General features: G+C 41.5%; 1 protein-coding gene across 1 annotated transcript; it reads left to right on the top strand.

The window, feature by feature from the left end:
- Positions 1 to 7,372: 7,372 nt before the first annotated feature.
- On the top strand, positions 7,373 to 13,431 carry Plk2 (polo like kinase 2). Its single transcript, XM_047556711.1, has 14 exons — positions 7,373 to 7,768; positions 8,401 to 8,508; positions 8,651 to 8,767; positions 8,957 to 9,086; positions 9,308 to 9,395; positions 9,871 to 9,966; positions 10,072 to 10,270; positions 10,360 to 10,507; positions 10,862 to 10,959; positions 11,277 to 11,406; positions 11,637 to 11,877; positions 12,001 to 12,130; positions 12,384 to 12,494; positions 12,645 to 13,431. Exons 1-14 carry the CDS (start codon positions 7,508 to 7,510, stop codon positions 12,834 to 12,836), a joined length of 2,049 nt encoding a protein of 682 aa, XP_047412667.1. The 5' UTR covers positions 7,373 to 7,507; the 3' UTR covers positions 12,837 to 13,431.
- Positions 13,432 to 13,725: the final 294 nt, after the last annotated feature.

Raw genomic sequence — 13,725 nt, 5'->3', positions numbered from 1 at the left:
ATATCTCTAACTCCTTATTGAAATGATCTTTAGCTTCCTGTATTTGCTCTTTTAACTGTCGATTGGTGCGATCATTCAATGCCTGCATTTGCTCTTTCATTTCATCGTTTGCTTCCCTTATCATGTTAATTATGTACATTCTGAATTCCCTTTCTGACATTTCTTCTGCCATGCTGTCATTGGATTTTATTGATGTAACATCTAGATTTGTTTGAGGCATTTTCTTCCCTTTTTTTCTCATGTCAGTGGACTGCTGAGATGTTGCAGATTTCCTCTATTGACTTATAATGTCCCTGAAGATTGCTAGTATATCCCCTCTTATCCTTCAGTAGCCTGAAGTCTTGGAGGAAGTTGATAATGTGGTGCTCCCCAAGGAAGCTGCCTCTCTAGGAGTGGTGGCCTTCAGGTGGGGTATATTCCCTGCTAGTGGGCAGAGGTGCCTCCACTTGTTGACCAATGGTCAACCAAAGGGGAACTAGGCTGCAGGCTGAGGCAAGGCCTGTTTGTGCCTGTGTCTCTGGTTTTGCCGCCTTGTGGGAAAACCTCACCCGGCGGGGAAGACTCACCAGGTGGGGAGGTCTCTCTGGTCAGTTCCCCTCCTAGAGGTTCCCCTCAATGTACAACTACCGCCTGGGCTGGGCTGCCTTCCTCTGCAACGTTCCCAGGGTCCCAGACCTACCTCCTGGGCCTGGGAGCCTCACCCTTCGCAGATGAGTCTCCTTAGGCTGCCTCTCCTCAGAGAAGCTGCCCACAGTCCTGGAACCTTCGCTCCGCCTCTCAGCTTGTCTCTGTGCAGCTCTTCCACCAAGAAGCTGCCTAGGTTCCCGGACCGTGCTTTGCACCTAATCGCCTGGCTATGCGACCCTTCCTCTGAGCAGCCACCTGGAGCCTGGTACAGATGCTCCAAGCCCCAGCGACCCACTGCACGCCTCTTCTTCCAGGCAGCCACCCGGTGTTCTGTGTGGTTGCTTGGTGGCTTGGAGACCAAGCAACTCACTGCGCACCTCCTCCTCCTCAGGGCAGCCCCCCCCCCTGTTTTTCAGGAGGTTGCTCTGAGTCCAAACAGCTCGCCACCCAGCTCTTCCTCTGGCAGCCACCGGAGCCCCGGTGGGTTCCTCCGAAACCAAGCGTTGTGCTGCGCGGCCTCCTCTGCAAAGTTCCCCGCTGTCCGTGTTCACTGCTCCAGCGGGGAGAAGGGTATCTTGCCCCCTCGGCAGGGCAGCCTTCCCAGGCAACGTTCCCAGGGGCCCAAACCTACCTCCTGGGCCTGGGAGCCTCACCCTTCGCAGACGAGTCTCCTTAGGTTGCTTCTCCTCAGAGAATCTGCTCGCAGTCCTGGAAACTTCGCTCTGCCCCTAGGCGTGTCTCTGTGCGACTCTTCCAGCAAGAAGCCGCCTAGGTCCTGGGACCCTGCTCTGCACCTAATCGCCTGCCTATGTGGTCCCTCCTCTGGTGAAGCCCGGCGCGTTACTCTGAAACCAAGCGCTGTGCTGAGCAGCTTCCTCTGCAAAGTTCCCAGTGGTCCATGTTTACTGCTCCAGTGGGGGGAGGGGTGTCTCGCCGGCAACTCTACTTCACAAAGTTCCCTGCGTTCCGGGGCTACCGCCCCATCCGGGACGCCTCCCCAACCGGAGAGACTCACCCAGCGGCTTTGAGTTGGTCCCAAGTCACTCACTATCTCCTCTTTTGAATCCTGCGTCCTGGAGCAACATGAAATGCAGTCGCCCCCTAGTCCGCCATCTTGAAACCCCCCTTAATGACTTAATTATGAAATTTAAACAAATCGACTTTATAAAGTTATCATGCCCTGAAGAAAGACTTTAAAAGGAACATTACCTTTTCTGCTGATGCTGTGTAGCAGGACATAAAGGATAACCTGTTTTAAACTTTTAGGTTCACAGCATTGATTGGCATTATCACTTTACACCAGCAGAGGGAGATCTAAATCCACTTCAGTAGATTAGTAAGTGCAGTTTGTTTAACAGCAAATGGGGTAAGTTTAACTTTCAAACAAGACTATCATAAGCAGAAAATAGATAAGATGATAGTAGCTACACAGATGAATGGATAAAGGAAATAAGAAAGGAGATAGTTTTTGTTAAATATTTCAATAGCTGTATAATATAAGTCTTCATCAAAGATTATTGCTCATCAGAAGTCATTTTCTTTAACCTGGATTTAGACTAAACATAGGCCTTGGCTCATCACATAGTTACCACTGGTCTCTGCAGCATGTCCTTTTTGAGTATTCCTATAATCCAACCCTGGATTCAATCATTGACAGTAACATACATGGACTTATGTATTCTTTCCTCTTTCTTTTCTAAAATTTGTACCCAAAGTTTATTTTTTTCAACAACAATTTTAAATCATATACATATACATGCCTAAAGAAATACATTTCAGAATCTGGGGTAACTCAGTGGTAGAGCACTTGTCTAGCATGTGTGAGGCACTGGGTTCGATCCTCAGCACCACATATAAATAAATAAAATAAAGGTCCATCAACAGCTAAAAAAATATTTAAAACAAATACATTTCAGGGCTGGGGTTTTAGCTCAGTGGTACAGTCTTACCTACCATGTGAGGCACTGGGTTTGATCCTCAGCACCACATAAAAATAAAGTAAAGGTATTTTGCTCATCTACAACTAAAAATGTATATTAAAAATGAAACACATTTTTTAATTTATAAGGAATAATCATTTATTTGCCTTTTAAAACTCAAAATTATCAATTCATTCATATTTTATAGATGTCATTTATTAGTTTTTTATAATATTACATTGTATGGATCATGAGTTATTTATGCATTCTCCTATCTATGGGTATTTGTATTGTATCTCCTTTAAAAATTTTTTCAATATTACTAAAAATGATACATGCTTGTTTATGTCTCCTGGTGAACAGGTGTAGGCATTTCACTTGCTGGCTTGTAGTGTATAAGAATGATCAATTTACTCATGTATGTATTTGTAAAAATTGTTGATCTTTATCTTTTCCAACACTTGATATTGTTAGGCTTCCTAATTTTTATGAACTGAATGAGTTTAAATGGTCTTGATTTGCATTTCCCAATTATTAATGACTTGTACAATCTCGTTTATTGGATCCAAGTAGTTCCTCTTCTAGAAAATGTTTGTGCCTGTTTTTAACTCATTTTTTCCCCTTCATTTATTGCTAGGAGCTATTTAAATATTCTTGTACCAAATTTTATGGCCATATACATTATAAATATAGAATGTAATTGGGAGGCCATTAGGCTGAGAGCTGTAATCCTTCAGGTTTTTACTTAAGCAAATGAAATCTTGATGTAAACAGAAAACAAACTCAAGCTTAACCAATTAGAAACTGCCACATAACCTCTAACTGGAGCTCCTGCCCGTGAGAAATCACCAGCTAACATCTAACTAGGGACGTTCCACTTCAAGGAATCAAATGTGTGTTCTTAGTCTTGCTCCTGTGTCCCACGAGTAGAGGGTTGAAATGCTTGCAGCCTGGTGCTGCTGCCTGAGGCATGACCTTTCAAATGCTCAAATAAGTGTGTTAAACTTTTATTATGCCTACCTGTTAACAGTATGCAGATACTTTCTACCACCTTATAGCTTATCTTTTGTTTTGTTTTTCTACTTTAAGGTGCCTTTTAATGAATAAGAGTCCTTCATTTTAATTTAATCAAATTTACCAACCTTTTGTTATGGTTTGTGCTTCTTGCTTATTGTTTAAGAAATCTTTCTCTACCGTATGCTCAAAAAGTTGGTTTCCTTTATCTTTCACTAATATTTTACAAGCTTGCTCTTGACACTGAAGTCCTTACTCCATCTGAAGATTTTTGGTATATGATATACATTTTGAGCTGAATTATGTCTCCCAAAATTTGTTAAATCCCTAATCCCCAGTACTTCAGAATGTGACCGTATTTGGAGATTGGGACTTTAAAGAGATAATTAAGGTTAAATGACATCATATGGATGGAACCTAATTCAGTCTGTGTCGTAGTTGTAAGATGGAATTTGGATCACAAGGGGACACCAGGGATGTATGCATAGAGGAAAGACCATTTGACACTAAGGCAGCTGCCATCTGAAAGCCAAAAGAGGTCTCAGGGGAGGCCAAACCTGCCAACACTGTGATCTTTGACTTGCGGTATCCAGAATCGTAAGAAAATTAATTTCTGATATTAAGATACGCAATCTATGGTATTTTTTTTGACAGTCCTAGAAAAGTAATATGGAATGGTATGTGAATTTCTGAATAATTTTATTATATGGAAAAACTATTCAATTCTAATTCCATCTACTGAACATTCTCTTATTATCATACCTTCTCTGACATATATCAAAGTTCTACATATACATGGATCTATTCCTTTGGTCAGTTTATCTATCAAGGTGAGGAAACAAAACTTTCTTGGTTGCTTTCTTAGTTGTTACAATAGCATTTTAAACCGGAATTGCTGATAGAGGTCTTTTTTTTTTTTTTTTTCTCTCTCTCTTTTATCCTTCTTTAAAGTGACTTTGCTATTTTTAATCCCTTACAGTTTTATATAAATTTTACAGGCAACTTTCAAATTGTCACTGAAACCCTCCTGGAATTTTGGCTATATCTTCATTAAATTCATACATTTACAGATGGAAAGTGTATTTATTTACTTTTTTGTTCTGAAGATCACAATTTTGATTTTGTCCACATGGTGGCACCACAACCCGAAAAATCACATTTTCACAGTAAGAGACTAGAGACACGGTAAGACTTACACAAGGATAATATTTTATTAAATGCCTCCATGTTCATAAAGTGTCCAATAGTCTATCAGATACTGAGGCAAATTTGATAAAATGCATATAAAATAGTGCATGGTAAAGAAATACTTGAAATAATGAGAAAATTCTTACCAACCTATTCTTCAGTAATTTTTTTCTTGAAAGGCCATAAACAAGTAGCGAGTGTGTGTGTGTGTGTGTGTGTGTGTGTGTGTGTGTGTGTGTTTCCACCTAATAAAATAAAACCACTTAAGTAGCTTTGGAAAATGAAGGTCCTTTTTTGAAGAAAACAGGTTTGCATAAAGCTGGAGAGCAAAGGTCATCCCTAGGTTTATGAATAAAGGGGAAGATTATGTAATTCCTCATTTCCACCTCCAGCTCCTCCCTTTATTCAAGCCCTGATAATCTTGGGGTTAAAGTCTATTGTCACTTGTGAAAAACATGTCTGGACTTGCCCTGAACTGTAGAAGTCACCATAAAGGAAAGTGACAGAAAAGACTTTCCCTTTCTACTTTGTAATGCCAATGACGCCTCCTTCCCATACTATGTTAGAAGTTTGGGGATAGAATGCCTTTGTAAATGTTTGATTGATACTATATATACTGGAGTAGACCCTTATTCTAAGTCCTTTTAGTGTATTACTAAACTGATATTTCAAATGTCTCTAGAACCTAATGACAAAACCTGTTTAACCATATCCTGTTAGATAAAAACATTCCCACGTATTTGAATTAACACAGCTTGGATGATCTATGAAAAATATATAGAGAGAAGTGTTACCAAAATTCTCTAGGCCCCAGTTTTCTCATTTGTAAAATGGGAATAATGTGGGAGAGCAGAACGTGCCACCTTAAGATATGACCACAGGAGACCAGAGTATGTCACCCAAAATATACTTCTGGAATCAGAATTTTTTTGACCTAATTATTTTAAGAAATGGCAGACACAGGAGAAGCCCTGAAAATGGCATTTATCATTTTTAAGGGTAATTCATATTTATTCGAAGAAATCTCTACTCTTAAAAGCATCTCCTTTATACAAAGAAGAAATGACTCTGAATCAGAGACTTAACAAATAAATAACAAACCTTATTCCTATTTACCATAATTTTCCTGGTTCCCTTCACTAAACTTGTCTTCCCAGCCTTTTGTTGTAGCTAGCCATGGCATTTAAGCCCAAATTCTAAGCCGTATCTGAGGTATTCACCCTCTGATCATTTCTCACATGTGCAAGATATACATGTTGATAAACTTGTTTTTCTCTTGTAATCAGGGACCACAGCCAGAACTTAGAAGGGCAGAGGGAAAATTGTTTTTTCTTTCTCTACAATAGCAAGAATTCTCCCTCAGAATAGTTGTAGGATTACATAAGGCATTCCAAAATATTGAAGAGTCCTCAATAAATATTTAAACTGTTGCTATCAGAGAAAAAAAAAAAAGGTGTGCTCCTTGGTTAGTATAACTGAACAGCAAAATCTGGAAGCTAGAAATTAAGCCATGTTTTATTTAGCTCACTCCTTTCACCCTACAAATCCCCCATCCCGGAAGCCCTGAATTAACTCTCTTGGCATCAGGGCTGATACATGGCCTACTGAGACATTTGAACCACGCATTTTTAATAAGCCACTCGGAATAAGTCATAGATGACTTTGATTGCAAAATCCTAATTAGCACGGGGCACACTTTTACCACCACCACCGACAAAGCCCACATTGTCCTTAACCACTGCCTACTCAGACCGCTAACCGCATTTCTGGGAAATTCCACCGGATGGCGCCCTTGCTTTCGGATCTTTGGGCAACGCGAGACCAAGGTTTCGCAGGGCGCCAGCAACCCTCTCCAAGGTTAAGGGCTGACCTCCAACAGAGGGTTAAGGGCTGACCTCCGACAGAGGGTCGCGCTCAAAGGTGATGGGTAGAGGCCAGACGAGCCTCAGGTGACCCTGGGGATTCCAGTCTGCGAGGTGGATTGCCCCTCATTCACAAACTGCGCTGAGACCGGAATGTCCGGCTCTTTGCTCCCTGGCCTTTCACCTCGCATGGCCCCTGCACACTGCCCTCAGCAAGACCCCGGCAAGTTCAGTGACAGCTACAGGCAGCTGCTCCCACTCTTCCGATGGCCAGGTGCGGCCTTGCGTGACTGTGCTATGGACGCCGGCACTCACATAATGACACAGGTGTCAGGTCGCGGGTCGGTCAGGAAGGACTGGACAGGGGAGGAAACCTGCATTTACACCAGCCGCCAACCGGCTCTGGTCACTCGCCGGCCCCGCCACCCCGCGGCAGGGCAGGGGGAGGGCAGCGGGGGCGGGGCCGGGCGTCGGCCCTCGGGTTTCTGTTTTCAACACCAAAGCTCCGAGCATTCGAAGACTGGAGTGGCGGTTCGCGAACGGCCGGACGCCGCTGCCGGCCTCCACGTCGCTGCGAGCGACTCTCGATCCCGCGTCTGGGCCGCGCGGTCCCGAAGGGGAACCCGAGCGACCAGTCTGAACCTTCCTCTTGGCCCCGAGCACCCGGGCGGCCTGTGGGTGGAGCGTCGTCCATGACGTCGCATCCCGGTTCGGGTCTCCGCCCCCTTTCGCCAGGCTCATATATAAGGCTTCGCCGCGCGGTCCCACTCGCACAAGTGGAGCGGGGCGTCAGGCGAGGCTGGGCTGTAGGGATCTGGGCTCGAGGGTCAGGGCCAACTTGAACGTGTGTCCTCGCCTCGGCGGCGACGGCAAGCGGTGCCCGGCTGCGAGGCGACGATGGAGCTTTTGCGGACTATCACCTACCAGCCGGCCGCCAGCTCCAAGATGTGCGAGCAGGCGCTGGGCAAGGCTTGCGGCGGGGACTCGAAGAAGAAGCGGCCGCAGCAGCCCCCCGAGGAGTCGCAGCCCCAGGCGCAGGTGCCCCCGGCGGTCCCGCACCACCATCACCACCACTCGCACTCGGGACCCGAGATTTCGCGGATTATCGTCGACCCGACCACGGGGAAGCGCTACTGCCGGGGCAAAGTGCTGGGAAAGGTGATGAGCGGCGGGCGCCAGGCTGCCGGGCGGGAGGGAGGTCTGCCCGGGCAACCCCGAGGCGGGATGGACCGCGCGTCCCCGCTCCCGTCGCTTCTCGGGCGTCTGGTCCCAGAGCGACGTGGGCCTCTCACCTGCCCTCCTTCAGCTTTTGTGTGCTTGGGATCGGCTTTTCATCATCAGCCGAGGATGTGCGTGCCTCCCGCAGCCCAAAAGCATTCATCTGGAGTCTAGGAGAATGGTCCTTCCCTGCCGGACCTAGCTCCCTGCACCTGCTCCTCGGAGAATTTTTCTGACGAGTCTTTTCAGACATTATTATTATTATTATTACTATTATTATTATTATTATTATTATTATTATTTTACATCTTTCCCCATTCCAAACCCTTCCATCAAGCTCCCCTTTGTAAAGGAAGAAGAGAAACTGTTTGGACTTACTGTTTTCAGGACTGTTTCCTTTTGTGAAGGACCTTTTATAAAGTGGACTGCATCTCTGTCCACCCTCCATTCTCCGTATTTCCCCCGTTTTTATTTTTAAATTTTTTTATTTGTTTATTTATTTATTTATTTTAAACATCGACCTTCCATTTTTCTACCATGCTCAATTCCATCTCGGCTTTGTTTCCTTTCAGGGTGGCTTTGCAAAATGTTATGAAATGACAGATTTGACGAACAACAAAGTCTACGCTGCAAAAATTATTCCTCACAGCAGAGTAGCTAAACCTCATCAAAGGGAAAAGGTGTGTATGACTGTTGAGCAAAGTATTTTCTTTGTGTGCAGGGATGGCCCTACCCTGTTAGGAAAATGTCTTCTGCATGTGTAAGCACTGCCTTTCAGAGATGATGGGAGGCTAATAAGTCTTATCTTGCTCTTTCTTTTAGATTGACAAAGAAATAGAGCTTCACAGAATTCTTCATCATAAGCATGTAGTGCAGTTTTACCACTACTTTGAGGACAAAGAAAACATTTACATTCTCTTGGAATACTGTAGTAGAAGGGTAAGTGCTAACTCCTATTCAGTACATTTACTTATTGAAAACTGATGTGATATTCAAATTGCATTTTATTTGGGATTTTAGCCCTGGAATTTAATTATTATACCATTTTCATCACTCATCCTGCAAAGGGAAACAACTGATTTTGGTAACTTTCTTTGACAGATCCTCTTTTTTCCCTTCTCTTCCTAGTCGATGGCTCATATCTTAAAAGCAAGAAAGGTGTTGACAGAGCCAGAAGTACGATACTACCTCAGGCAGATTGTGTCTGGACTGAAGTACCTTCATGAACAAGAAATTTTGCATAGAGATCTCAAACTCGGTAAGTTCTTGACTCTATCTAGACTTTGAAGTTAGAGGTGTTCTTTCTTGGTTTTCATTTCACCTACAAGTGTTCTTAATTGGGATCTAGCCTACGTAAGTCACCTTTGAATGGATGACTTTGATTGAATAACTGACTGGCTACCTCCAAAGCGGATATGTGTATGCTTAATTAGAACATCTTTTCAATGGTATTCACATTTTCTTTTGTTTATAATCTAGGGAACTTTTTTATTAATGAAGCCATGGAACTAAAAGTTGGAGACTTTGGTTTGGCAGCCAGGCTGGAACCTTTGGAACACAGGAGGAGGTAGGAATCAGACTTATCCTATAAGCATTTCATGGGTACCAAATATGCCTTTATGGTTTTCCAATTAATATTTCAGAAAAAGTCATTAAAATTTGTAAGCCCCAAGAATTTTTTAAAGAAAGAATTATCAAGGGCCCACTATGGATTACACAGGATATTATATGCATATAAATGGAAAATTAAGGCAAACAGAAGTCTTATATTTTACTGAAATGTATAAAAATGCCACACTGTCCCTGTTTTCATTTCATTAGAAACATTTGGTCTTGTGGACTGATAATATTATACAAGTATTAAAAAATTACCAACAACATTTAATTAAATGTCAATTGTTCAAATATCAAAAGTCAAATGTTTCCAAATAGAAATTTAATATAGCACTTTAAAGGTTTTATTTCTCATTGAATTAATTCAAAGAAATAAATTTAAACAATGGAATAGCTTTTAACAAGATCTCAATATTTTGTTTTTCCAGAACAATATGTGGTACCCCAAATTATCTTTCTCCTGAAGTCCTTAATAAACAAGGACATGGTTGTGAATCAGACATTTGGGCCTTAGGCTGTGTAATGTAAGTAAATGCACCAGAATGATTAAAAAGCAATTGTGGTTTAGATTTTAACACTTACAGAGTTCCTTTAGGACCATTTCTAAAGATATGTTTCTTTGTACACAGGTACACAATGCTGCTAGGAAGGCCCCCATTTGAAACTACAAACCTGAAAGAAACTTACAGGTGTATAAGAGAAGCAAGATATACAATGCCATCTTCATTGCTGGCTCCTGCTAAGCACCTAATAGCTAGCATGTTGTCCAAAAACCCAGAGGATCGTCCCAGTTTGGATGACATCATTCGACATGACTTTTTTTTGCAGGTTGGTACACTGTCTTGTGTACTTTTTATTACATACTATTGATCCCACTTACCCGAAAGGTTACTGAAGTCTTTTCTAATGCTCCACAGGGCTTTACTCCAGACAGACTTTCTTCCAGCTGTTGTCATACTGTTCCAGATTTCCATTTATCAAGCCCAGCTAAGAATTTCTTTAAGAAAGCTGCTGCTGCTCTTTTTGGTGGCAAAAAGGACAAAGCAAGATATATTGACACACACAGTAAGTTATAAGACTTCTCCCCCTTTCTGTATCCAATATTACATCTAAATTTGATTAATTAGTTAAAAGAGACTTTTATGGTAGTATGATTTAGTCAGTATGTTTGTATACTATTGACCTTTGACATTTATGGCATAATAAATCTACACCTTGAGTCGTGATTAATAGCTTTTTGTTTTGTAAACACTAAAGTGTGCTTCCTGCATGATTGCAGTTGATGGCAATGATAAAATGCTGTTTTTGCCTTGGATGCTCATAAGCTAGTTAATAATGCACAGAGAGGAAATAGGGCTAACTCGGTTCCTACCTTATTAAAATAGACTGACCCTCTTAATTTTTTCCCTTGATCTACAGATAGAGTGTCTAAAGAAGATGAAGAAATTTACAAGCTTAGGCATGATTTGAAAAAGACTTCAATAACTCAGCAACCCAGCAAACATAGGACAGATGAGGTATGTTGGGAAAGAATGAAATGTATGGAAACACTGTAGGTCATTTCCAGTTTTTTTAATTGGCACTTGGACATTTGTGGCTCAAGCACATCATATTTACTTAAGATTTTTTTTCCTAACTTTTGAAAGGAAAGATAATGTCTTTTAGTTTAACAATGCATGCATTTGGGTAACTGTGGTATCTTTTAACCTGACTTATGTCCATTGCTTTTTGATGAGCTTTCCCGGCAATTGCCACAATGTCATCCTAACCTGGAATTTCAACCTTTAATTGATTTAGGTACTTGACTCATCGCATGACTCTTCTCTTTTTTAAGGAACTCCAGCCACCTACCACTACAGTTGCCAGATCCGGAACCCCCGCAGTAGAAAACAAGCAGCAGATTGGGGATGCCATTCGGATGATAGTTAGAGGGACGCTTGGCAGCTGCAGCAGTAGCAGTGAATGTAAGTGGTTGTTAATCATATTTTAAATAATAAAACTGCAGTGCAAAATACTAAGTAACTGAAGTCAATGTATTTTGTAACTGAATTTAACATAGAAGCAATTAGAGGAAAAGACAGGAAATAACCCTGAGTTCTGTGTCTTTAAAATTAGTGGGAGGAGGACTTAGAAACTACCAGAGCCCAAGGTGTTATTGTTAAAAATTTTGTGACTTATCGCTGTGACTTTTCAGGCCTTGAAGACAGCACGATGGGAAGTGTTGCAGACACAGTGGCAAGAGTCCTTCGAGGATGTCTGGAAAACATGCCAGAAGCTGACTGCATTCCCAAAGAGCAGCTGAGCACATCATTTCAGTGGGTCACCAAATGGGTCGATTACTCTAACAAATACGGCTTTGGGTACCAGCTCTCAGACCACACTGTAGGTGTCCTTTTCAACAATGGTGCTCACATGAGCCTCCTTCCAGACAAAAAGTAAGTGCAAGCAATTAATGAAGACCTATTAGTTGTCTAGTCTTGTGCTAAAGAAATCTGAAAACAGTGACTAACTGTTTCTGTTTTTTTTTTTTCCTTTTCTCTACCATTCCTGATTTTTAGAACAGTTCACTATTATGCAGAGCTCGGCCAGTGCTCTGTTTTTCCTGCAACAGATGCCCCTGAACAATTCATTAGTCAAGTGACGGTGCTGAAATACTTTTCTCATTACATGGAGGAGAACCTCATGGATGTAAGTATTTTAGTTTTGAAACAGTGATATTTGAAGTAGTCAACAAACTGGTAGCATCTGCATTACTTAAAGCTTGGTAGAAGTAGAGATTCTCACTACCCTAGATCTACTGAGTCAGAATCTCTAGGAGTTGAAGCTAGGAATCTTGAGGCCATTTGGATGCTTACTTAAATTTGAGAGGCATTTTCTTAGAAGAATAGAGTGCACACTGCAAAATTTTCATAGGCATTAACACTCTTCTAATCTTTTCCAGGGTGGCGATCTTCCTAGTGTTACTGATATTCGAAGACCTCGGCTCTACCTCCTTCAGTGGCTAAAATCTGATAAGGCCTTAATGATGCTTTTCAATGACGGCACCTTTCAGGTAAGTAAACCTTATATAGAAGTACGTGTTCAGGTCCTAATTAAAAAAAAAAAAAGAAAAATGGTATTTACCTAACCAGTTTAATTTTTGACTAAACTTTTGAATTCTTGAATATTTAGAGAGTTCTAACATTTGTATTTATTTTTTCAGGTGAATTTCTACCATGATCATACAAAAATAATCATCTGTAGCCAAAATGAAGAATATCTTCTCACTTACATCAATGAAGATAGGATATCTACAACTTTCAGACTGACAACTCTACTGATGTCTGGCTGTTCATTAGAATTAAAAAATCGAATGGAATATGCCCTGAACATGCTCTTACAGAGATGTAACTGAAAGAAAGACTTTTTGAATGGACCCTATGGGACTCCTCTTTTCCACTGTGAGATCAACAGGGAAGCCAGTAGAATGATCTAGAGTATGTTGAGGAAGATGGACAGGTGGTGGTACGAAAACGATTCCTCTGTGGCCTGCTGGACTGTGTGGAACCAGACCAGGCTGAGGCATACAGTTCTTGACTTTGGACAATCCAAGAGAGAACCGGAGTGCAGTTTTCTTGAGATACCTGTTTTAAAGGGGTTTTCAGTCAATTTTGCAGAAAGGTGCATTGACTCTTAACTTCTCTCTGTTGAGAGCATTTCAGCCAGAGGACTTGGAACTGTGAATATACTTCCTGAAGGGGAGGGAGAAGGGAGGAAGCTCCCATGTTGTTTAAAGGCTGTAATCAGAGCAGCTTTTGGCTGCTTAACTGTGAACTATGGCCATATATAATTTTTTTTTGTTTATTTTTGAATACACTTGTGGCTGGAAAAGTGCATTCCTTGTTAATAAACTTTTTATTTATTACAGCCCAAAGAGCAGTATTTATTATGAAACTTTTTTTTTATGTTGACCATTTTAAACTGTTGGCAATAAAGAGTATGAAAAAGCAGAAATAGTGGTCTTCTGTCTTTAGTTCAAAGCACCACTGCATCACCTCATTTTGTAGCCAGTTCTTGGCACTGTTTGACATGACATTAGGTACAGAGGCATACTAGAAAGTTAGATCTTCAATTTTTCTAAACATAGCTTCTAGGAAGTCAGTCTTTAATGCCTGAATTATAAACTTTCTTGAGAAGATTATAACAAAAAATGCTATTTGTTAAAACTAAACTATTAGCCTCCTACTAAATCCAAAACCGATTTCTCCCCGAAGTATTTCCTCAAAACTCATTTAACTTAGAAC

The sequence above is a fragment of the Sciurus carolinensis genome, chromosome 6, assembly GCF_902686445.1.
Source record: "Sciurus carolinensis chromosome 6, mSciCar1.2, whole genome shotgun sequence".
Taxonomy (NCBI): domain Eukaryota; kingdom Metazoa; phylum Chordata; class Mammalia; order Rodentia; family Sciuridae; genus Sciurus; species Sciurus carolinensis.
This window is presented reverse-complemented; position numbering and strand designations above follow the sequence as displayed.

Bases quoted from the DNA above. Each gene is read 5' to 3' on its own strand.
- Plk2 (XM_047556711.1), top strand. From the start codon at position 7,508: ATGGAGCTTTTGCGGACTATCACCTACCAGCCGGCCGCCAGCTCCAAG. The intron at 8,768-8,956 runs GTAAGTGCTAAC...TTCTCTTCCTAG, and splicing joins TGGAATACTGTAGTAGAAGG to TCGATGGCTCATATCTTAAA. The intron at 11,878-12,000 runs GTAAGTGCAAGC...CCTGATTTTTAG, and splicing joins AGCCTCCTTCCAGACAAAAA to AACAGTTCACTATTATGCAG.